The 25754-nt window shown below is 43.3% G+C and overlaps 2 protein-coding genes across 2 annotated transcripts; both read left to right on the plus strand.

Annotated features, from left to right (window-relative positions):
• The first annotated feature begins 351 nt into the window (after positions 1-351).
• Positions 352-5317, plus strand: LOC122619296. The gene is made up of 8 exons (XM_043796135.1): positions 352-509; positions 577-1084; positions 1154-2497; positions 2599-4009; positions 4084-4719; positions 4798-4940; positions 5006-5114; positions 5178-5317. Coding segments are annotated over exons 1-8 (4218 nt in total). The 5' UTR covers positions 352-507; the 3' UTR covers positions 5243-5317.
• Positions 5318-23314: 17997 nt separating this feature from the next.
• On the plus strand, positions 23315-23806 carry LOC122620603 (5-hydroxytryptamine receptor 2A-like). Its single transcript, XM_043798155.1, has one exon. It carries the CDS (start codon positions 23315-23317, stop codon positions 23804-23806), a length of 492 nt encoding a protein of 163 aa, XP_043654090.1.
• Positions 23807-25754: the final 1948 nt, after the last annotated feature.

Here is a 25754-nt window from a genome sequence, read left to right on the forward strand (position 1 = left end):
CAGGATTTTACGAACTGCTTTTAGTTTTAGTTAATTGGACTGGTTTACTATCTTAAAAACCGGGTTAGTTCGCTATAAACATTTTGGATTTGTTTTGTCAACAAGAATTGTCGACGTAGTGTGACCAGTCTGTGTTTTACGCGTTTAGTATATTTTAGTAGAGAAATGCAGCATTTAATAAAAGTTGCCAGATAGTCGAGACCTTCGACAATATTTTCATTGAAACGTTTGTAATAAAAACTTCTATTACATTTTAAACATATTATGCATTAGGACATTGCACAGTAAGTTATTTATATGAGGCAATTTTCTGATAGGATACTATCAGCACTCTGGCAACACTGTTCCTAGGCGCGCCTTCAGAGGTTTCTGGCAACGCCACTTGAATAGCGTCGCGTCTTTTTTGTAGTTTTAAATTTTGTGAAATTTTTGTGAAATAAGTTAGGTTTAATTAAGTAGTGTATGTAACAGCGGTCAGAAACTCTTAGTCAAGTTATTACTGCCAAGATGTAAGTTGCCAAAACCAGTACAAGGAAGAAAACACTGCAAATCCGAGTACACCCAACTGTTTTTTAGGTCGAAGCCCCAGAACAACGACACTCTGGAGCTGGACGACATCCTCAGCCAGCCGGTGAAGGACAAGGAGCGCTTCGCCGCCTTTATGATGCGCAAGCTTGCCGAGAATAAGCCGGCACAGAATGACAACCTCTTTGGAAACTTCAAACTTGACTTTGACCTTGATTTCGAGGTTCCACTGATCAAGAAGTCTCAACCCAAAGCCAAGTCAAAGGCACCAGAAGTACAGCCCCTGGGGGAATTGGTTAGTGCAACCAATACCGCCACCGAGAAATTGAATGAGCCGCCTGTGGACCAGGCGTACAATGAGAATGTCCCTCCGCGTCGCTCGCCCACTTTGTCGCCAAATCATCGAAGTTCCTTGCGCCGCAGTGGAAATGTACCGGGATCTGATAAACTACGCCGACATGCCATACGCCGGCGATCCAGGAGCTGTGGACGCCAACTCCTACCAGAGTTCGAGGAGGCCGTAAACTTGACCCGCAGCATGTCAAGTCCTGTAAACTTCGTAAGTTTAGCTCATATCCCAGAAATACTTATTAACTTAATCCTTATGCTTTCAACGTTGCTCTTTTAGTTGCCAGAAATAAGCAGCACACCTTGCGCAGAGAAACCAAAAGAGGAAGTTACGAAAACATTAAAAAATATAACAAAAGAAGAAACTGACAAACCAGCGGAAAAACCTAAGGAACTATCAGAAAAACCAGAGCCAAACAAATCGCTGCAGACAACGGTGAAGTCACCTGCCAGGAACTCCATTCTTGCCGCTGAAATTGAACAAATCTGCAGAGAGCGGCAAAGTTCCTTTCACAAGAATGTACTGCAGCTTGACTATTCTGGACAGGCACCGTACTCGCGTCCCACTCCTCCGTCATCACCATCTGCTGCGGGCTTACGACGTACCTACACAATGGAAAAGGGCCCAGCTCCAGGCCAGCTGCTGCTTTCGCCATCACATAGCAATAATACACCCAGCAAACAGCCAGTGGTAAAGTTAAAGCGGTTCAATCATGAGATAAATGTCCCCGACACGCCACAGCGACCAAGCCACGAGCCTGCCTGGCAATCACAGCCCCAACCGGAGTTCGTAGTGCCGGAAACCCAGCCGCAGGATCTGGGAGAGTTGGTGCAGACCCTGTCGCGGAACGCCAGCAGTCCAATTGTGGTGATAAACACATCCAATTCGAATCGTAGTTTAAGGAGAGATTCCATCCCGATGAAATCTATTCCGACATCGCCTGTTGCGGCGTCATCTTCACCACCGATTGCGTCTTCTCCTAGGCGATCTGCCGCTGCCTCTCCCCAGAAATCCATTGCACAACCTCCACGGGTTGAAGAAAATATGGATGCCATAATGACCGACGACGAAAGCGACGAACAACCCAGCACTGTGCCATTAAATCTAGCTCCTTCAGGTGGAAACACAACCCGACAGCGGCGCTTGCGCAGTAACAATCGGGCTCGAGCTACTGTCGAATCTCAGGAGAGTTCGATGCGCTTGCTTAACCTTCATCAATCGGTCAATGCCAAAAAGTCTAAGCCGCGAAAGACTGCTATACCGCTGAATAAGGCCCCAAGTGCACCCATTAATGGCGAGCAGTTTGCCTACGAGCTAACCCGCATGAGCAACTACGAGATTTTGGATTTGCGCAAGCGCAACTCGTTGAACGAGATATATCCTTTAAATGGGCACAGAAACCGTCGTTCAGAGAAGCTTATCCTAGAAGAAGAGATTCAGAGGGAGCTGCTACGTAGAAATCTGATGGATGAGGCCGAAGGGTTGCCAAAACAACCGTCCTCCGATGGTTCGGATGGGGAGTATTTCCCGGTTCCGCGAAAAACACGGAGCATTCAAACTAAAAGCCGTGATCGATCGCAGGGACGAGGGCGACCACGAAGTCAACGCCGTGATCTTCCAATGGTGAGTTATCGCATAGCAACATCAGTTAATAACAAAAACTGGTAAAATCCCTAATTTGCCATGAAGGATAAGAACAAAACTTTTCTTTATTCTGTTTGCAGACAACCGAACTGATAAACTATTTGAGTCTCTCGCAGAATTTACACAGTCAACGCAAATCGTCAAAGGACGGAAAGCGTAGTCTGTACACAAAAGGGGATTCGGACGATTCATCATCGCCGGTAAAACTGCCTAGACTAAGCAGAAGCATCCAAATTGTTCCGCCACCGCCAGCTTCTCTGCGCTATTCACAATCTTTGCAGAATCTGCGGTGCTCCGGAAAATTGGATTTCGATAATGTCGTAATGGCAGCCCCACCTGATTTCCATGATAGTCTAAATAGTGATACGATTGAGATTGCTCCTCCGCCGCCTGAATACGTTGTAAATACAAGGGACAGAAGCACAAATGGACGAAAGAGCAATAAAAATTACCTTGTTTCACCTCCACCGGAGTACGAAGGGGGCCAGGAACAGGATGAACACGATAAGCGACCAAGCAGATCGCGTAGCAGAGCCAAACCACAATCCACTCCAAATAGACGAAAGACGATGGAGAACGAACTGTTACCACCCCCTATCGAATATGTGGAAGAAAAGGATCGAATCGATGAGCAACCAAGGACGTCGAAGAAAAATAGCAATCCTGACACAGTAGAACATTGTGAACCCCCAGGGCCTCCAGAGTATGACGATAGTGACCATGAGCAACCAAGGATTTTAAGGAGGAGTGGAAAAAAATTGAAGCACACCAAACAAAAAGTACCGAACTCCAATAAGGAACATATTGTTGCACCTTCTTGCGAAAATATGGAAGATTATGACAGCGATAAGGAGCCAATTTACAATGAAGAACACGGAAAAGGGTGCAAAAACAATGAATCTCAAAATACAAATGACACTAGAAGAAAGAGCGATAAGGATAATATGGTATCACATACATTACAATGTATTGAAGAAAACCATACAGATTGCAATTTGTCAACCAACAAACAAAATAGTAATCACCAGAACGCATCCAAAAGCAAAGGAAGTGATCAGTTAGCCAATCGTTCAACCAAGTCCCAGAACCTATCGAATTCCCGCCAGACCGCAGTTGATAAAGAAAAATCCGTACCTTCAGGCAATCGGGGAGAGGAAATTATCGAGAAATCAGATGTTATGGAATCCCTTCGCGTAAACACACCCACTCCGCCAATCGATCAAACGTCAGATGATATTCCCAGGCGCAATCCATCACCCAGTGCCACACTTTTGTCCGACGATGTGCCCAGCACAAGTAGAGCGGCGTTGGAGGTTTTGCAGCGCAGTCAAAATATGCCAAAGAGTCGGCCCCAGGATGCGTCAAGCACGGATGTGGTGTTCAAGAAACCATTGGCCCCAGCACCACGAGCGAAATCGAGAAAAGGGAAGTCTGAGGTAGACAAATTGAAGCTGGCCAAAATTCCGGTGGAGGAAGAGGAACTAGATACTAGTAAGTATATTTTGTATAAGGTGTTTTTTTAAAGTGCATCTTATTTATTGTTTTATTATTTTCTTTTTCTTCAGCCGGTATTCGTCGATCAAAGCGGGGTCAAGTTCCACTTCAGATGAGCTGGTGTCACACCATGGATCCTAGCAAGTTTGACTTTATGCGTGGCTTGACGCAGCCTCCTAACAAAATAAACTCAAAGGCGAAAAAGGGAAATCTGAGTAAGCCTAAGAAAGCCAGTGCCACAAAACCAAAGTCAACCGTGCAAAAGAACTTACCAAACAACCGGGGGCCACTGTGCAGCAGTACCCCAAGAATTTCTGAAAAGCTGCCGGTGGCAATACCGCATTCCGAATCGCTTGGCCTAAGTACCTTGACGTGGGAAGAAACTGCACAGCAACAGGAGGTGGAGAAGGTTCCCAAGAAAAGGGGACGGCCAAAGAAGGAAGTTGGAGTTGTACAAACTGATACGGAGCCTGAGCCAGGGCCAGAGCCAATGGTATCTTCGATTGCTCCACTTCGAAGTGATCAGGAGGAGCCCGACGTTTCGTGCGAGCAGGCGCCTAGTGCGGGTGTTGCGCCAGATCCCGTGGTGTTCTCAACTCCCCTAAGAGACGAGCAGGAGGAAGCCTCGACTCAACTGATGCATTGGCTGCGAGGCGTCGGAGAGGCACCACCCAGTGCAAGTATGTCGGATGAAAACGCGAGTGTCTGTAAGTCTGAAAACCACAGAAATTTTACAATTAATGCATGTATTTATTAATTTATCAATTGCTCTTTCTCCTTGCCAGCTCCTGCAAACGAATTGATTTTCTGTCAGGTAGATGGTATCGACTACGCCTTTTATAATACGAAGGAGAAAGCAATGCTGGGTTATATGCGATTCCAACCCTACCAAAAGCGTAACATGAAACGAGCCAAAGTCCATCCTCTTGTAAGTAGTAAATGTGTTTCTTCATATTCTACTTCGCAGATATTTAAAACCAATTCTGTTTTTAGAAACTCCTTGTGCAATTTGGCGAATTTAACGTGCAGACCGTAGCTATGGGAGACGAAGAAGAAGTCCACTCAGTTCTACGTGTTGGTGACATGATCGAGATAGATACGGGTAAGATATTACGAAATTAACATTTGTATTGTTTTATAATTGTGCTTTTCTTTTCTTTTTCAGGCACTAGATATAGTATTCAAAACGCGATAGATAAAGTCAGTGTGCTGATGTGTATACGCACCTAATAATTGATTTGTAATTTGTATACTAAGTATTGAGCCGAATAATATTTTTTACGTTTTCATCACAGAAAAGAAAAATAATAGTGTTGTTTTGTTAAAATATATGGTGTTTATATAAAAACGATTTTGTGTTTTCATGTATTTTTTAGTAGCAAAGGTGATAGACCTACGCACTGTCTTCGTGAGATGGCATGCAGTTTGTTTTTTCAACACAAGCTGCTCAGAATTTCAAGTTCATTTAATTTCCATTTTCTTTGAAATTCACAAGTTGCTCGCCGTGATGTGGATGTCATTGGAGACTTCAAAAGCGAAATGGCAAACAGGCGAAACAACGCCAGAAAGAACAAACAAGCAGGCAACTTTCGAAACCATCTGCACGTCTGCTTTGTATGGCAATTTTTTAAAAAAACCACACACACAAAAATCACACGCAGCAGGAACACAAACATAAATTCGAAAAAAGAAAATTGAATCAACAGAAACTTTTCCGGCAGGTGTGCCTTGCCTGCATTCCCACACGCTGCTGGGAACAGCGTTTAAAATTAACGAAACACCACCTAACATTCATTACAGCAGTGTCAAGCCTTTGATCATCGCACCCAACGCACTCTATTGTGAGTTTCCACGAAAATACACTACAATTAAAAGGTTTGAAACATATATGAAACCTATGTTTCATAAACATAATATTTCAAAAATATGTATGTTTTCTCTTTGGTTTGGTTGGGAATTGAATGATTTTTAAGAAAACATTTATGTCACGTTTATTTGTTTGGACAGGTTCTCGGTTCCCATATTTTTTCCGAGTGCGTAATCATAATAGAATCGGAATTTCCCAGGTCTCGCTCAGCTGTACAGACGGGTTGGTATCGGCAGCTGGACTCCACGCCCACCGCCATGTGCAGCTCATGCATGGCAATCAGCGGGAAACCTGTAGTGTGTCTTTGAAGTCCTGCACTCCGATGGAATGTCTGACGAACTAAAGAGAAGAAAGGAAGACATCCCAGAAGGTGGACAGATATTGGTGCCTGGTTAGCTGGATGCCAACCAGTTGCTCCATTTGACGTTCGATTTTCATTTTCCTGCCGGCAGGAGTCTCCAGCTGCCCGGTAGGCATGCCAACAGCAAGGACACTGAACATTCACACATGAGAAATTATTGCACGAAGCAAAGGATATCTTGTTGATATGCGTGATACGGAGAAATGAGCTGATTCTGCTAAATAAATGTCATCAATATATTTATTTAACACCCCGCATTAAATGGGAAATGCATTTGTTTAAATGGTTGTCAAGCTACTGCGAGATAAGCACCTAGCATACTACACAAACAGTATGATTGATGGCCAATAATGAGTATGACCAAAGCTCATTGTCAAGGAAAACAGGTGTAGGTTTGTAGGCTTTTGTTGGCAACACTCCTGTCTTTGGCCAGAAGGCTGCAATAAATTTTATTTTAAATGGACGAAAAAAGTTGCCCGGCTGAAGTATTTTGGGTCACTGTCTGGTGTATAAAGTGTATACTTACTGACCCCATTCATCTTGCTGCTGGCATTGTTTTTTGTGTGGCGTTGAAAGGAGATATCTGTTATCAAGTATACGCCGGGTATGGCCTGACCATTGGCAAAAAGGTGCTCATGCATATTTAAAAAGTTCTCGGCATGAGTATGTGGTTTTTTGTTGGGGTGTCAACAAATCCATTTTAAAGGTGGCCAAGAACCCTGTCATTGCTCGGCTAGAACCACATGCATTTGCATTACAGACAGGAGTCACAAAAGTTTTTTTTTATTTTTGTTTTAAAGGCAGCTGCCGAGTGTCTCATGTGACTGCCACATAATAGACCCATATCAAAATTTAATTTTGCTGTGGGTCAGCCGTGTATACTCGTACGCAACTGAATGGACATCTACATCGAAAACATACAAGTTTTCCTCTGCTCCGGAATGTATATCTTCATTTATGTGTGCCTTAAAGAGCTGACCGCAGAGAATTGGTTAACCATAAATTCCTATTTAATTGCTTGGCTCGAATTCGATTATGTACAGAAATGAAGTTACGATAATGTTTGCGAAAGCTTAGAACTTGAAATTATGTCACCCAGCTCTAAAAGAAATAAATAGTAAATTTAAGATGTTTTTTACTAAAGTCTGGACAAAAAACGCTTCTCTATCATCGAAAATATGCATTAATTAATAGTTTTATTGACTGGCGTTCGAATTGAATTTAATCAGCATAATCAAGTAGCAATGGTTAATTGGACATTTAATTATTCAATCATTTTTGCTTGATTTGCTCTAATAGGCTGGCCGAACAGCGAAACATATTTCTTAATTTAAATAAAAGCTTATTCATATTTCGGTAAAATTGCAGCCGCAGAAGCCACATTCACTAAATCGACCACATAATCTGACTACGTGTGACATTTTCCCCTGCATATTTCGCTTTGATATTGCGTGACTTGCCACTTCTTTCACACACCAACGCTAATTAACAGCAGCAGCTTCGCTCATTGCATTTGCGGCTGATTAAAGCATTGTGTGTGTCCACCAGCAGGTCAGCCTCGCAAAATTCTAAATCTATGACAGTGTCAGTCGGTCAACTGCGGCTATTCCCCAGTGCACACAGTCCAGAGTGCTCACAATTTGTGCAAAATTGTTTGAAATATAGGCAAAAACTTAAACGCTTAGCTGCGGCCAACGTTGCGTATACGTAATATAGCTTCATTTGAACTCTTGTAGCCTTTAAACTACGTGGTTTTCAAATTTTGATATTTAGAGACATGTGTATTCCTCCTATATAAGTGCTTTGCATGCTCATACATATTTTTTTTATTTAGAGTTTACTCTGTTGATTACTGGTGAGAAATCATTGAATTTTTCCAGTGTTCCGCGACCAAATTCTGTTGATTACTAGTGAGATATCATTGAATTTTTCCAGTGCTCCGCGACCAAATTAGTTTTGCTTTAGGAGTGCAGCCACGAACCGCTTTTGATGACCACTACGAGTTTGGAGTAATGTTAATCAGGAGTACATGAAATTACCATGATAAAACCGACGTGACGGCCACATCGTCTGATTAACAGGTTGTTCTACAAGACTCGTGCTTTATTTTTCGGGGCTTTTGAATTTTTTGCTCCGCCATTCATTTTAATTAATGTTGCTTCTGCTCTTGACGTTGTTGCCAACCGTGTTTGGCGAAAGTAAATTATTCAAATTAGTTTCCGTTTTGCATTGAAATGGGTTTGATTTTTGGGGTGAGAGTTTCTCATTTGCGGTCAGCTTGGCGATAGTACTTACAAGCATTTATACATATATATTCAAATGAATTCACATGTGTCCCTTTGGCCTAATGAAAATGTTGAAATTTCAAGAGGCTTTTAAAGTCCTTGTGCCCCGCCGCCGAACGGCTGTCAACCCAAGAAGGGTTCAAGGAATTTGGTCAAGGGTTGATGGTGGGGCTTAATGAGAGTACAGGATGTCAGTCCTTATGCCAGTCTTTTAAGGTATATTTTCGAGAATTCCCTGCAATACCCACTGGGGTAGCCTACTTATTTGGGCTTGAATAAAAAATAGTACTCCGTTTGTTGCACTTTTTGGGATTCAATTACGAAATCGGTTGGAGCATCGATATGCATAGGAATTCTAATGCAATCGGAAGTGCAAATAAAAAGCCGCAGTGCTCGAAAATTGAAATCGAATTCAGGGATTTTGGCACGTGCCCAGATTCATTTTTTCCAAATTCGCGTCCAGATATAAAGAGTAAATATTTGTAATTTGATTGTGCAGCGGAAATGCATCGATGCATTCGAGTGATTTATGCACGGCAGCATTTCTGTTTCCTGTCGCCGATAAATGCCGCATTAGAGGGGGCGTGGCGTTCAATGGGGCAGGTCAATCGATGAACCGAAACATAAACACACAACTTCAATTTGCCCAAAAATATCGCACTCCCCGGCAGTGCCATAAAAACCTCTTAGCTCGGACCATTTGGTGCGACAGCAGCGTCGAAAGTGCTAACTCAGCAGCACCAGGCGAAGTCGCCTTTGATGATGACCACGACCTTTGGATGGACCTCGGCGACCAGGTGCTGGTCAAGTGTCCATCCAGAGTGATTTGGTATGTAGAATGCACACGAACGTGTGCAAAAACGCTGCATGCAAATGCCTGGTCCAACTTCCCACAACCAGGATAGTGCCGTTGTGTCGTGGGTGGCCAGGTTCTGCCCACATTCCTATGCACAGGAGCAACAGATAGTTTTCCCGGCTTCCAGGAGGGGAAACCCGGCCATATGTTGGGGAAATCGGCGCAGGCGCAAGAAAAGTTGCAGGGGAAATTCCGAACAGTGGTTGCCTAAGCAAAATATTTCTTGTTTTAAGTTTTTTAAAAAATAAAACGTACGTTCTTTTAAAAAGTATGAAAAAACAAAATATTTGTAAGACATTATACATTTAATTTATGGAATTTCTAATATCAAACTCTTCTCTGCCGCAGAGTAAATGCCTTGAGAATTCTCGTAAAGTGATATCCCTTAGTTTCATTTAAAACAGGACCAAAAAGCAGGAGGTTAACCACTAATGAAGACTGACGTGGCGCCCACTTTGAGCCCGCTCATCAGCTGTTTTGGCCCTATCACAGCAGCTGGTGCCGCTGATAAGAAGCCACCTCCCCATGCCACCTGCTCATTGGAAGCGGTGCTGCAACTGGAAGGCTACGCATCCTCGGCATTTTGGCCAACGGTCGGCTCTTCGTCGGCTGTTGTCGGCTGCCTGCTTTTGGCCACTGTCGCAACAGTTTGGCCAAAACATCCGCACATTTCAGTTCCTGTACGGCGTTGCACGTTGACGGTATCAGCGGCGTTTCAAGCGGAATAAAGTTGGTGGCGGTTGCCAACAAGTGACGATTTCAAATACGATTGGTAGAAGTGATCAACTGTGTTAGCAACGATTTGAAAAGAAAATTATTCCAAATTTGTGCTCTGAACAATTTGGAAACTGAATTCGTGTAAGAAAGTATTTCAATATTCAAAAAAAATAGTTTGTTCAAAATTAAACTGCACAAGGTGTCTAACGTGGCGTATACGTTATATTAATAAAAAATTTGCCTGCGTCTAAGCCAGCAACAAATGTAAATTGACAGGAAACTAAAGCCGATTGCTTGTAAGTCATGTTTATTTAATTGAATATCTCAATTTAAGTGGGCAATTCAGCTAAAGATATTAAATATGTATATTTGAGTATTCAAATAACAGTAATTGTTACGGTGAAGGAATCAAGTTTTCGAAATAAAGTGGTAAAGTTATTAAAAGCTGTTAGTGAAAAAGGTACTATAATTTGGAAATAAAGTTTAGGTTTTAGGCTTTTTATTAAAATGGAGGATACAATTATCTATCACAAAAGATGCAACTCACTTTGAAATTGACTTCAGATGTTTTAAGAAGTTTATGTTTGAAGTTTAATTAAATAAAAGGCATTTTCAAAAGTAGTTAGCTATCACATTTGAATGTGATAGTTACTGAAGTGAAATTATTCTTATAACCTGTGAATATGTAGTCACTTGCCTTGCATAATCCTGGCATAGTTGTTCCAATGGCGAACGATGTACGTGGGTGCAAGCCAGAAAAACTGAAGTCGAAGGACTTTGGCAAGGCTAAATAATGCGGAACCACGCCAACAAGTCGGATTGCATCCTTAAGCGCAAAATGCCGTGCCATGTCAACGGGCAAGCAACAACGAACCACAATATTGCGAGACCATTAAGAACCAGCAAACACTAAAAACCCCAAAATAACAATAATAATGGCATAGTCGAGGGCCAAAAAGAAATGGTGGGAATGCAGGAAATTCACTTTCTCCAGCGACAAGCAAAGCAATTTCTTCCCTTTATGTGCCGAACTCGTTGAAAAACCACCGAATGAGGAATTGCAGGGGGGACGGAAGGGGAGCGGAGATTGGAGAGGTAGCTGGTATCCCCACAAATGCATTTTCGGCTTTTCCCACCCACTTGCCCAACACCCCACAGCCACACCTTCGCCTCCTTCATGTTTTCTTTTCATTTCGCTCTGCTTGTGCCTGCAATTTGTTTTTCAATGACTTTGTAATTGAGTTAAAAGTTTTGTTCTAATTTCGCCTGCACTTTTGCGGAATTTCAATAACAAAAGACTTTTGACAGCAGCCGAATCGATGCGAACCGAAAACCACTGCGATAATCTAGCCAACCATATCTGAGTAAAGCTACCGCCCAGTTGATTAAATTATATGACATGAGCTTCATAAAACTCGTTTGTGGCTCAATAAATTAAACAATTAATGGTCCGGCGAAGGACATCAATGGAATTGCAGCATCATTCCTCAAGCGGCGGCCAATGAATCCTCGATTCTGCGTGTCGGCTTATCCATGGCCAGGATAAGGACTATAAGGATGGGAACAAGGACGAATGCGAGTGCGAGCCGATTCCAAATGCGTGGCGGACAATTAAAAAAAGCTCATAAAAGAGAGCGAAAGACGAGTAAACGACCATCGAACAATTTACAGGCGTAACCAAAACGGGCAACGTCATCCGGACAATGGCAGGAAAATCGTTGGCCATCAGAGCTCCATGTCACGTTTTTTTTTTCCGCCTTCATTTCACCACCGCGCCGCCAGTTTTTCCTCTTGCATTTCCCGACCTTCCAGCCAGCAGCTTCACTCGGCCAGTTATTAAGGGTAAAATTTTTAATTAAATTCTCGCTTGAATTAGCCTCGTTTCAGTCACGTGTTAATAATAATAATCAAATGTCCAAGACAACTTCTCGGACGTAATCATCCTCATTCTCATTCTCATTTTTATCCATGGTGGCCATGACGCAGGATCCCTCCACTTTTTTGGCCGGGAAAATCCAGCATAACAAGTTAAACTCACTACGGCCAATTGATTTTTTTTTTGTTGGGTGCTTACGTACTTTTTTGGAATTCGGAACTTTTTGCGGCCTCTATTCGTTTGTTCGAGATTTATGGCCAAAGGTTCGATCGCGCGCAGGGCTACCCTGATTAAAATATTGTTTGACGTTGGCCTGTTGTTGATTAAGGCCAGTTATAAGCGGCCAATGCGGCAGGTTTATGGCAACCGAACCGAACAGAACTGAACTGAACGGGCTTATTTATACGAGCCTTTATTGACAATTGAGGTAGGTGCCGAAAGGCAATATTGTTGTTTACGCCGAAAATATGACTATTTTCGTTTCACTGCAAGGCAAACATTTGCTCAGTGCGCTGAGCTGCGGCAAACATAATTAAACCAAAAAAAAATGCATCTGTGTTAAAACCCGTGTTTATCACTTAATTACATTTTTAATTTGTATAAACTTCATATGCCTTTGCTGAATTCCATTTTGGTACTATGCGTGTAACTATTTACATATATGGCATATAATATAAAAAACCTAACTAGCTACTTGTGTTGCCACTGAAAAACTTTGGCTTAAAATATGTCAGCAATGTGGGCGCCATATATTTGCATATGCTGCAAAGGAAACACGGAATTCTGTCTAGCCAGCCATTCTTTAGACCAAATATTTTATGACAAAATACTGGGAAGTATTCAAAGATGCCGCTGCTTGCTTCGTGGAATTCGTGGATATCCTTTATGCAAATATTTAAGCAGTAATGCTTGACAGCTTGAGGGGGTGGGTAGCTGTAGACTTCTGATTAGCAGGGAGACGGGCGCCAACTTTAAAGAGGATCCCGGGAGCGCTAAGTACGCACCTAGCCACCTAACCACCTCCACCAGCACCATGCAGCATCCACCATCACCATCACCATCACCAGCTCCAGCTCCATCTCCATCGCCCACGTACCCACATAAGCATCCGTATAGACGCCGCCACGTCCTTGTCGCCGTGTTTAAATCAATTTACGCGCGCTTTGGCATATTTAGTGGCATAAAACAGCACAACATGCTGGGGCTGCTGTGAAAGGGGCTGCCCTTCCAGGGAAAGTGAAAAGTGCCGTTGACAGATTTTTCTCGTTTTCGGCTGGCTGCCATCTACCATCTACCGTCTACCATCACGCACCATGCTCCGCGGCAAATGGTTGGCGGGGGGAAAAGTGGGAAAAACTGGGGGGCACTGACATGCCGCAGACACTGCAAAATTTATGAGCGCCAGCAAAAAATAACACCAAAGTGGCGCGGAATGCGATGCCTCGCAGGTGGAGCTATGTTGGCCAGAAATCTGAATGATATGCCATACTTGTGTGCATGTGAGACAGCAGTTAATTAGCCAAATTGTATGACACTTTTGTTGGCCTGAAAGGTGTTCATTTACCTTGAATTGATATTTATGAATTCACTTACTGTTAAGATTAAACATTTATAAGGATTACATCCAACATTTTGGATTATTTACTTAAACCCAAGATAAACTTCTTCGTTTTTTCGAAGCACGTACCGCAGCTAATAAACTTATAACTGACCAAAGATGAGCAGCCACAAATAGATCCCAAATTCACCATTCAAGTTTTATAGTTTCCGAGGAGAAGAACGTGGTCATTAAACTTGCGAAATACTGGAGCAATATAATTTTCGGGCTTGAGAACTCCAAATTGGTATATAAAGCAGCAGCAAACTAAAAAAGATTTTATAACGCATTAAAGTGGAAGCAAATTAGAAACAGGCGTATCCTATATGAAGAAAAAAGCCCAAATAAACACATGGATATGGTATACACTCAGCACATATGCCTGTATATACGCACATATTTACATATTGATAGGTTCAATTAAGTGCTTGGACGCTCTTGGGTTCAATTTGCTTAGGCGACCCTTATGCTATACGCCCATACCCCGAAAACTTTTTATTGCCAATTTTTGAGCCTTTCTCCCTTCCGTGTTATTGTTGCCCAGCTTAAGCCACAGCATAAATATTTAAATTTGTTGTAGCCGCCGGGTGAGGAAAATTGATAGGATTTAATGGCATTAGGCAGGCAGGAGACAGCCACGCCATCGATGCTGGCGATGCGATGCTGAGTTCCCGATTCCCGATAAGCCTTCGCATAATGCGATACTACCACTGCATATGCTGATGCCTTTGCCGATGTGTTAACTCATACGAACTGCCACCCATTAGAGCCACCCCCCTCGCATCCGAGGCTTTGATTTATGGCCCGCACATTTCGGGGGCTCATTAAAAAGCCATAAAGTGCCTCCGTTAGACAATAACCCAATTTCAACCAATAATAGCCTCATTAGCTTAAGTGTGAAAATGGCCCGAATAAAGATATGCATGAAATGGTACGACTTCTTAGGTATTCCCTATTAAATAACATAGTGTCAATTCTTACCGACACCAATGGAAATAACATTACGTTATCTATTTGAAATATTTGCAAATATCTCAAGTGCAATTCAATCGTGCGCAATCCGGCAACATAAATACTTGTATGGCGATATCACTCTATCTAAATGCAATTTACAGTGTTTGCAACACAAAACGCTGTGCAAATATTTCAAATTGCACTTATCAATATTTGTTGCCATTGCTTTTTATGGCCAAGTACTGGAGTGTGTGTGTGTGTGGCAGTTATTATTATCATTTGTACTTTTACCGACCGCTCGCTCGTTCGTTTGTCGATTTCTGACGTAGGTCCGTAGGTTAAATGGCCAGTCATTCGCATACACACATGTAGATACATATATATCTAGATACATATATGGGAGTCTCGTCTTTAGCCCGTTTTGGCCACGTTCATGGCGGCAAAGAGTCCAGTGGGGAAATCACATGGAGAGCATTTACAACATGCATGCGAATGCCGAGTGCCAGCTATTTGCCGTATTTGCCGAGCTGGCAACTTAATTAAAAGGCCAAGCCGGACCAAGTACACAGTTGGACAATTATATTTGCCAATGAATATTTGATTTCATTTTAAAACTCTGGGTGTGGGCAAATTGTTGGGAGAACTTTTAGCAATTGCTACCATGTAACTGCAAATTAGATGGCTTTGCTTTCTCGTATCCTTGGCATAGAAATGCGAAAAATACTTTTGAATATGCATCGCACGGTTTTCGTTGAATAAAAAGTAAGGGGAAGTTGGACAGAAAATATAAAAATTTGAATTAATCTGCTGCCATACTGTACCATTTACTTGACTTTTGCTTGTTTTCGCATCGCCTGACAAATCGCCTTGAGAATGTGCACCTCTCTGGAATTTTCGAGTGCCAAGTATAAAAGTATAAAATAAATTCTTTATGGGGCACTTAACAAACGAGATGCGTTTGTGCAGATCGATTCATTCGAAAATGCATGACTCCCAAAGTTTCGTTGCACATGAAAGGGGGTCCTGAGTGCGTATGTTGCACGTGTGTGTATGTATGTGTGTGTGTGGTAAGTACACTTTGGATGCATTGTTGTGAATTTATAAGGGTGCATGAGATTTAAATTTAAATGGGTGCACACGAAAAAATTGCAAAGAACAGAGATTTTTTTAGATAGCTTTGAGTATAGTAAACTAGTTGTAGTTCTTTTTAGTGATTCCCAAATCAGGATGCTATCTAATGTATACTACACATTTTATAATTTATAATATTTATAATGTAGTTGCTTTCTGTCTCTCTGTGTAAAAATCCGTCTTCACATTGTAGCTGCAGCTAGAAAGTAACAAAACTGTGTGGCACGACTGGCAGGACGTGGTCGCAGGACATCTGACTGTGAAAACTAACCAAATTGTAGCGATACATGTTGCATGCTCGCCAGTGCGGAGTGTGCGAATGGCTGGCTTGCCACATTATTCATATGTCGGCTGTGGGAAGCAAGACTCACTATGCGGTTGCCACCGATTTCAATTCGTAGTCTCTATGCCGATGTACGTACTACGTAGGTGGTTGCAACATGCGGGCCACGGATGCATCCACAATTGATTGTCCTGATTGCCTGGGAGCCAACATTGTCGGGTGTTTACTGGTGTTTGTGCTCCTGCGATGTCTGCACTTGTTGTGGCCATAATTGAATTTTATGGCCGCTTATTTTTATTGCCACCCCCCACCCCCGCTCCCGTTCCCATCGCTGCCCCACCGCACACAGATGCCAATTTATGACACAAATCGAAATTGACACAGGGAGTTGGCGGTGGTGGAGGTTGTGTGGGTGGTGCGAAGGCGTTGTGCCCCACGGGAGTTGTATAAATAATTGATGCACGCAAATAGGTAAATATCCCATCAAAATTTGCTACGAAACTCGTGTTCAGAAACGTAATGAGGAAAATTGGGAAATGCGGTCAACTATTTGATAGCTTATTCACTTCCCGTTCTTCACTACCTGCATGAAATCACCGAAGAGTCCATTGACTTTAACTACTATTTTGACATTATAAATATAGTAAGCCTTTAAGCTTCGTATAATTAAAAGGATTTGTATATGAAAATTGGTTTAGTGGAATATTCTACAAGTTGCATAGATCTATTTATCATTTCTAAATTTCCATTTGAATACTCAGTCAAACACTTTGAAGAAAGTGTATTTAACTGCCATGCCAGACGTATGTATGAACTTCCTGTAATTTTTCTTGTTTTGTCACTGGGCAAATCAATATAATACATTATACGTGCTGATATAATACTTTCTCCTTTCGCCTTGGCCGGCGATGAAAACTTTCCCCTATGAACAGCGTTCTGGGTTTTTCCACTCCGGCACAATGCCTCCTTCACACCTGCGAATCCTGGCCAAACAATAATGGAAGACACAACGTGAAAAATTGAAGCCAGCTGTCTGTCCGGCCTAATGGTGAATATGGCTAAAAACAACAACAACCACAACAGCAGCATGGACAGGATCTACAGTGGCAGGACAGGAAAGGACTCGGACTCGGACTCGGAGTGACCTAGACACACATCAGTGGACTCATAAATCTCAATTTGATTTGGGTTTCCCGTGCTTTGTCTCCGCGTTCCTTCGACTTTGCACATTCAACGATTTTTGCGGCGCCCAGCTCGCCATAATTTATTTGATTTTCCCGGATATGTCTCAGTTTGGCCTTGACTCCTCTCGGCGAAATCCGTATTCCTGGGCGGAGGCTGGGTAAAGGCTGTCTGTGTGTTTCTGAGTGTGTGTGAGTGTTTGCCTTGGCCACGCCCCATTGTGCCCAGAGTGACAGTGTCCTTCTAATTGTTTTGCCATTGTCAATTTCCCGTGTAATTGCCTAGCAATTAGGCGGCTGTTAAATGAGCTTACATAACTCATGTGGGCGCGTAGGCCGTGGGCGTGGCAGCGGCTCTGTGCGTTTCCTTAACTTTCGTGCAAAGCAATTAAATGGGAAATCCAGGAAAAAACCGAATAATACAACTGGTGCACTTTCAAGGAAATTCTCTTAGAAAACCAAATACGGCATATAAGCCTTATTACTAGGGATCCCAAAAAAGTACTTTTATTTATAGCATTGGTTTTAGAGTACCATGCTATCTTGTTTACTTTCTGTGTGATGCAGGCTGACATTAGCCGCAAGTGAAGGGAGTTCCGATGAGCTCGATCCCGGCTTTGGTTAATTAGTTTAGCTCGCTTACTAATTGCATCAGCGAGTGTCGCAGCTCCGCGCACTGCGCCACTGGAAACTTGCGCCTGACAAGCTAATGAAATTGTCAATGGAACCACACGGGTAACCATCGCCCACTCCTCCACTTCCACCCAATCCTCCCGAGCGTCCTGCATCCCGCTCTTTGTCACACATCCGTGCCTTAATTGCCAGCCCCCTCGCATAAGAATTTAATTTATAGCCCAGGACCTAAGCCGTGGAAGAAGCTCAAGGGTCACCGATGTCGTGGGTGGGCGAGATTGCTCCGTGTGCTGTGGTGGAAACTATGACAAGGATACTGAGAAAGATGTCCCTCTAGATTAGCATCGATTCGTTGGCTATTTATAGAGGCAGAGGCGCCATTGAAGGCTAGTTATTACTGCATCATTTTAACCATATTATGATTTCATCTTTTGAGACGAACAACTAGTTCTTGTTATTATTTCATAATAGGATTTTTTTATTTTGTACATATTTTAGAATATTTATAAGAATATTTATAGCTGATGCACATTAAATTGTCCTGGTTGCGTACGGTGGTGATCCTCTTTGGTCGCGAAAGAAATGGCTGGGCAACAGTAGAGAAATCAATTAAGTGTGTGCGACCATGTGGGCAGTGGGTGGTGGGTGGTGGGTGGTTGGTTCCGTGGCAAAGTGGGCGCCAGTGGGAAGTTTTCAAGTTTCCGGCGTTTGCTGCGATGGCGATAGATAATAATGAACGATAAGTGTTAGAGTTGCCGCCTGCCATCAGTCACCACGCCCATTCAGGGCCATTCAGGGCCATTCAGGCCATCCATCCGGATCCAGCCACCGATGGATGGGGTTGGAGGTGAATCCTTGAGCTCCTCGAGAGCATTGTTTGGCATCGCCAGGCCGCCTCTTCATTTGTTGACTTCGAGCTGAGTGCATGTGTAAATTTAGCTAACATTTTAAGTGTCAACTTGCTATGACAACTAGTTGGGCTCCCACCGCCTCGCCCAGGAAGTCCGTATCCGGAGAACGGCACTGGAGGCAGCTTTGTGTGATTAATGGCACGGCGCAGCGCTTATTACGATGGAAATGGAAATAGTATGGCACATTTCTGAGCTTTGAGCCTGAAACTAAACATTTCCCTACCTGACGGGCATATGAGTCTTTAGTTTTGCATGATTTATGTTAGACAAAATACTTGGAAAGAGGAAACATATGTACGCCATAAGCTGAGTTGACATTTGGTAAATCATATCCTTTAAAACTGACTTTTTAGCTTATGTTATCTTCATCTGGAGTTGGAGATTTCAATATACACTTGTAGATACTTGGAAGTGCTGGTTTTTCATAGATCTTTTTTTAATAGTAACTATCTTATTATCTGATTCCACAGCGCAGAGCAACTGCGTGGAAATACATGCAAAAGTGTTCTGCGGAGTAGTCACTGTGATTAATCGTTGGTGGTTACACCGCAGAGGGTGCGGTTCGCTAAGTTGACGGAGTGAAATTGTTTTCGGCAAGCCGGAAAAGTCTAGTTAACGGAATATTACGCATTACATCAGCGCCCAAAGTAGTCGACATGCATGCACATAATTCTGGGTGACAGAGGAGATGGGCAAAATTTCCATTTTGAGGTGAGGGAGCTGGGAAATTGTTTCCTGGAAACAAAGCTTGATAGTTCTTAAGACGACTTAAGCCCTTTGTCGGCTGCTAATATGACTTTGTGTTTGGCTCACTTTCGTGCGTCATATAAAATTCATTCAAATGTGAATTCGCAAGCGAATTTGCAATGGAACTTAACCAGGGAGCAAATGTCATCGCTCTCAACAATACGGAGTTTTAAATTCAAATTTCATTGGCCCCGAAAATTTGTGTGGGCTTCAGTTCGCTTTGATCGTTGCAGGAAAAAAAGAACCATAAATAAATAAAGCGAACAGAAATTAAATCAAATTGCGTGCTTAAGCTGCCGGGGCAAATAAAAATACCGAGCGACCGCACCTGTCTCAGTTTTCCATTTTCCGTGTTTCCGAGCGCCCGCGTTTCCCGGAGTTTTCCCTCTCCGCACATTTCCCCCGTGGCCGCTTGTCGCTGACATGTGAAAGATATTTTAAAGCAAATATTTGCGCAGTGTTTGCGGTTCCTCGGATTGTATTTTTCTTTTTTTCTCCTTCTTTTTTTTTATTTTCCTGTGCCCCATAGGCAGTACACATTCGCAGAGCGACTGAAACAGATATGCGCCCCTGGGCGGGCCGACGTGGCGTATGCGTGATGCGATGTGTGCGGTGAGTGCGCCACCCTGGCAAGCCGGCAGATTACGCTGCGGATAAGCAAGGTGAGGGGGAATGGGCGGCAGATGAGCAATGAGCATGCGATTAGTTGCACTCCTGCCCTCGGGAAACCTCAATGGACTGGGAATGGCATTCTGCCGGTGTGGAATTGAGTGGAAGCACTGATCGGATTGGGGACTTGAACTTGATTTCCCCGGAAGTAATGTCGATTTCTGGATTTCGCGGAATTTTTAAGTTCTTTCTTTTTTTTATTTGTAATAAACGAATATGGGTATGTTTGAATAGCAATTTAGATCTAAAAGAAAGTATAGATAACAAAGCAATATAAACTTGTGAATAAATAAAATATTGTATTGATCGTAAATAAGCAGTTTCACTATCTATCATTTATTACAAAACTACATACCATTTCCTCCATTTTATTTGCTTTCTGCGTCTTGACCAACTTATGTAAACGCCTAGAACACCTCAAATTTGTGCCATTTACTTATTTATTGACTTTGACGGGGCGGCAAACAGCCGAAATTGACCCACATAGTCGGCTTATGTCCATCAATGAAGTGACAGACAAACAAAAGTCGTCCTGCCGACGCAGGACTCGCCCGAGTTGAGTTGAGTTCTTTTTTTGAGTTGTGGACCGGCTGCCTCGCATTTTGGCTACCTTTCGCTGTTTTACGACTTAATGACTCCACCGGGATTAATATGACTAATGGTGCTCCGCTTTTTATTCGATACCTGCCCACCTGACCACCTGGCTACCCATAGCCATAGCCACGGCCATAACCATAGACCGAGCGCCACAAAAATATGGCTTTTCTGCAATTCATGTCCATTGGTGGTCGGGTGTGGGGAGTGAATAATAATTATGGGCTCTCGGGCTGACTTTGTTGGTTCTGTAATGTGCTGACATGCTATTTTTCGCCTGAAAAGCGTTTCACGTTATTTTTACTCTTTAAAGAAAGGAATTTCGTGGGATGAGGGGGTATTCTTGAAATTTATAAGCATTCGTGTTGTTGCTGGCCAAATTACAATAAATATCAGTTTTCTAGAAATATATAATTTATACCATTCCTTAGAGGGTCTGCAAACCTTGCCCTTTCGGAATACATAATTATACATATTTATAAATATTGAACTTTAAAAGGTAATAAGCCACGTAGCCCTTGAGCCGTTCTATCTGTCGCAAATACCTGTTTCGTGTCCTGTATAGCCTAGTAATCTATAAATATAACTGTAGCAGCTGGAAATTTAAACACTTGACACCCACACAAAGGCAAACAAGCACGCACACACCGAGAGCAGTACTCGACACGCACCCGACCTTTGACCCATGTACGAGCCCATTTCAAGTGGCCGTTTGGCTGTCATTAGCTGGCTGCAGTGACAGAGTTAACAGCAGCAACTACAACTACAACTTGGCCAACAGCGGGGCAAACAAACAGTTTATCAAGTAAAGGGTCAGCCAGAAGCCAGGAGCCAGAAACCCGAAGTCCGAAGTGGGAGCCCCACTTATCTGGTGGCATGCATCAGTCAGTTAGTCAGTTAGTCAGTCAGTCATTCAGTCAGTCATTCACTCATTCAGATAGCCAGTCAGTCGGGAAATTAATTAACAACAACATTGAGCATTTGGCAGGACGTGCAGACAGGAACGGGCCAGCTCCTTGCAAAGTCAACAAGGTGTTGTCAAGTTGAGGTCCTTGCCGAAGTTTCCTCGACTTGCCTTACAACACCAAGCCAACCCAACCCAATCCACTCCATTTCATTCCTTCGATCTCGGCAAATGTTGTGTATTGTTTTGCAACGTTGAGCCTGCTGTTATGGCAGCACTGAGCGAAAATGCAGCAAATATTTCAAATAAAATGTGTTAATAAAAGTAATATATTTATATATGCTATATATGCTAACCTGCATGGCAGAGCTTTATTAGATTCTTCTGTACATTATTTTAATTTCTTATAAGCTGCATATTTCTCCAAGTGCAGCGTACCTAGTTGTGTGTGTGGTCCATCCTGGAACAGCTTCTAAAATAGCCCACTCGTGTCCCTGCCCCCCAACGTGACCACTCTAAGTTATGCTTCTGCGGCTGGGGCATTGTGTTATTTGTTTGTTTTGGAAATAAATTCGATGTTAGTGCTGTTTTGGGGCCAGATACTCCACCGCCGCCCGTGGTCTCCGTCTGCGGTTTCCTGGGCTTTTAGGGCTGTTTTGAATTCGGATATTGGCCCTGCCATTGTTTCTCTGTTTTTGGGGGTCTGGTGGCCTGGGTCTGTGCCCGTGTCTGTTGCGTGAAATATGTCTCAATTAATTATCCATGTTTGTGACATACGCAGGCGGGGAATTGATTTGATTTCGGTTATTGTTGCTTATCACTATCGATTTCGATTATTCAAAGTCCCTTTTTGCCCTGCGGCCACAGTTCCTGCAAATCAAATGCAATTATGTCGTTCAATCGCCTGAATGCTGAACGGTAAATCGAGTAAACAAGAGTGGGCGGAGGTGGGCGGGGGTGGTCTAAATAATTTATGACCGCCCATTAATTATTACTCATAGAGCGGTGCTATGACTTATCGACTTTAAGCCAAATCGGGGCGGGGCCAAGGCGCGCAGGCCAACTCGATCAAAGCCAGAAATCAAAGTGTGGGCATTAGTGTGTATTTCGAAAATTAGAAGGCCAATTTGAAAGCAATTCCTGTTTGTGCTACAACTCCTGACCTCCATTGTACTCATAGCGCTTCTAGGAATTCATTAAATGTATCCAATTTGCTGTCAAGGTGATTTACTTGGCGAACAATTAAGTTCGAGTAGCAATGTTTGGCCATTCGAAGGTTATGTTTATAAAATAAACTTTGTATAATTTGTATGTTCTATTCTTAATTAAGCGACTAGACTAGAGTTATTCCTCATGAAGAGCCTAATAAAATAGTTATCATTAATGTTTTCATTCTTTTCTTTTCTCGATTGCAGCTCAAACTTCCGGCGTAAAATGTTTGCCACCAATATCCGTTCGGTTGCCGTAGAAATCGTCCTGGTGCTGCCGTGAGCTCTCGTCCTTTTTCCTTTCGCGAGTCCTGAATCCGCGTCCCTCGCTCATTTCCGGTTCGCCGTTTTACATTTGCAATTCGAATCGGATTTGAATCGGAATCAGAATCGGCGCGAGGACATTTCCATTCCTTTCCATTTTGCACTTTTTTTTTTTTGCGATTTGCGTTGCATATGCGAGGACTAATTAGCATGCTGCATTTCCAGCAATCAGAGTAGAGCGCACAATAGGAATAATAACGCGGAATGGAAGAGGATGTGTATGCCTCGCTAGGTGCCTACAACGACAGCGGTGGCGAGGATTGGACCAGCTCCGAGCACCTGGTCCTCTGGGAGGAGGAAGAGGCGCAGCGGGCGACGGTTAATGCCAGCAATCGGCATAATCATCTGCAGGTGGCCAGGTGGAATGCCAGCGGCAATGCGAGCATCACCGCGAACTTCGAGGACGTGCCCTTCGATGCGAACAACTACTGGGCCCTGTTGGCCTTGGTCCTCGTCCTGGGAACGGCGGCCGGGAACATCCTTGTCTGCCTGGCCATCGCCTGGGAGCGCCGGCTGCAGAATGTGACCAACTACTTCCTCATGTCGCTGGCCATCACCGATCTCATGGTCGCCGTGCTGGTCATGCCGCTGGGCATCCTTACGCTGGTGAAAGGTGAGTCCTTTGTCCCATTCAATGTCCGGAACAGAGGTATTTTTTGCAGCCACCTTTTGTTGAGGGACTCAGTGCACACTTGAGTAAGTCGCTTTTGCGCCACGATAGGCTTGGGCTTGGGGTTGGCGTGGCTAATCTTAGTTGGAAAAGTGCTTTTTCCATAATTTCATAGTTTACTCTACCGAAAGTGAGTTGGTCGAAAAACTTCTTGAAAATTAATATTAATTACACGGGGCAAGGGAATTAAGCAAAGAGTGAAAAGTTTTGATAGTCGTTAATTTCCAAACGCTTTAAAAGAGTGCATGAGTATACTTAGCAAGGATGCTAGGAATGGAAAAACATCATTATTATTAAAATCCAAAATCAATTTCTTCACCTTAAAGTGAGATAATAAAAGATAATATAAGATAAAGTCTTACAGTCGCAATTTAAATGCGGGAAATCTTGCAAATGAGTGGTTTAAAAAAGAGTGTCTGCAAATTCGTGGTGCATACGAAATTGAATGCAATTGAATAATGTACACAGAATTGAGGAAAAATATGGATATTTACGGATTCCTTTTGCTGCAACTCAATCCGCATAATAATCTCTCCAAGTGGAAGAGTATAATAATCACAGCCAGCGACAGGAGTGTGGCAAGGACATTCAGGCCAGGACCTCCTGCGATGTTGGCGACACAACACGAGGCAGGAGTTGCATTTAATGAAGCTGCTGGTGGGAATGGCGTTGGCGGTGTGCAGATTGCATTATGTCTCAGATATTTCGATCAAAGCTGGCAAACGTAAGCCCGGATAGAAAAATGGAACCGCTGGCGTGTCCATGGGCTGGCAGGGCGGAGTGGAGCGGCGTCGTTAGACAATTTAATAAGTGCGCCCGCCTTTGTAGCCCGGCCAGGACGAACCGCTGGCGCAGACAGGGAAGCCCAGAAACAATGCCAGCGAGATGGCAACGGAAGCTTGCAAAGCCTTTGCAGGCGACGGAGCAACTGCAGCATAAGAATTGCATTAGGGGCGGCAAACGAGCGCTGGCGAATTTCGCTTTGACTTAGTTCGGCTCTGGAAACTGGAAACATCTGCCGACACTTTTCTATCCCGCAATCACACTGGAAAAAACGCTATTTAATGCAGCACTATTTCAATCGTTTCTTAACTGCGTTTCATCGTGAGCATGCGTATTTTCATTTGAATGTTTGAACATAACCAATAGTTTCATTGTTGTTCTTCAGTCGAGAAAGTGGTGTTTTAATTGAGCTTTAAACTATAGTTTATATATTTTAATACTTTTATTTTTGATCCAAACTCATACCAAACAGAAATTGGAAAAGCTATTTCCGTGACTTTCAAAATGCGTTATTCGTTGCTTATTTCGTTGCTGCATTTATGTGAAAGCTGCTTCCGGCGCCAGTTGTACGTTAGGTTATTTCTTCGATTTTCGAGAACGAATTGCTGATTTAAGGACTGCATTTATCTGAGTGCTGCTTCCGCCTCCTGTGGCAGTCCTTTTTGTGCCAAACCCTGCAGATGCTGCAACACTGATGACAGTTTTGTTTGTGCGCTTTGGGAGCCATTACAAACACAAACACAGACACAGGCACGAGCATCGGGCACCAATACAAACAGAAAGGGCGACGCACACACACCTGGAGCAATCCTTGGCAAAGTGGGCAATGTAGCAAGGAGGACCAACAAATGGCTGCTTGTTATATCAAGTGTGAAAAATATTGCAGTGGCAGTGGCAGTGGCAGGTGCAGTTGTTGCTGTTGCTGTTGCTGTTGCTGTTGCTGCACAGGCACACGCCCGCCGACTGAAGGCAAAAAAGGACGAAATCGGGATTTGCCTGCTGTCGAGGGCTTTGCAGAGGGTCCTGCGACGTAAGCTGAAGTCTCCAGCGAACAGCAGGCATTAGAATCCAGGCATTAAGCTCTTTCAATTCAAAGGCACAATGACACAAGTAGCAACTGGATATGAGTAAGCCGTGGAGTACATTAATTGCATCGGTTACGTAAGTTGCATGTGGCATACAATGGCATTG

Source organism: Drosophila teissieri, chromosome 3R, assembly GCF_016746235.2.
Source record: "Drosophila teissieri strain GT53w chromosome 3R, Prin_Dtei_1.1, whole genome shotgun sequence".
In the NCBI taxonomy this organism is placed as follows: domain Eukaryota; kingdom Metazoa; phylum Arthropoda; class Insecta; order Diptera; family Drosophilidae; genus Drosophila; species Drosophila teissieri.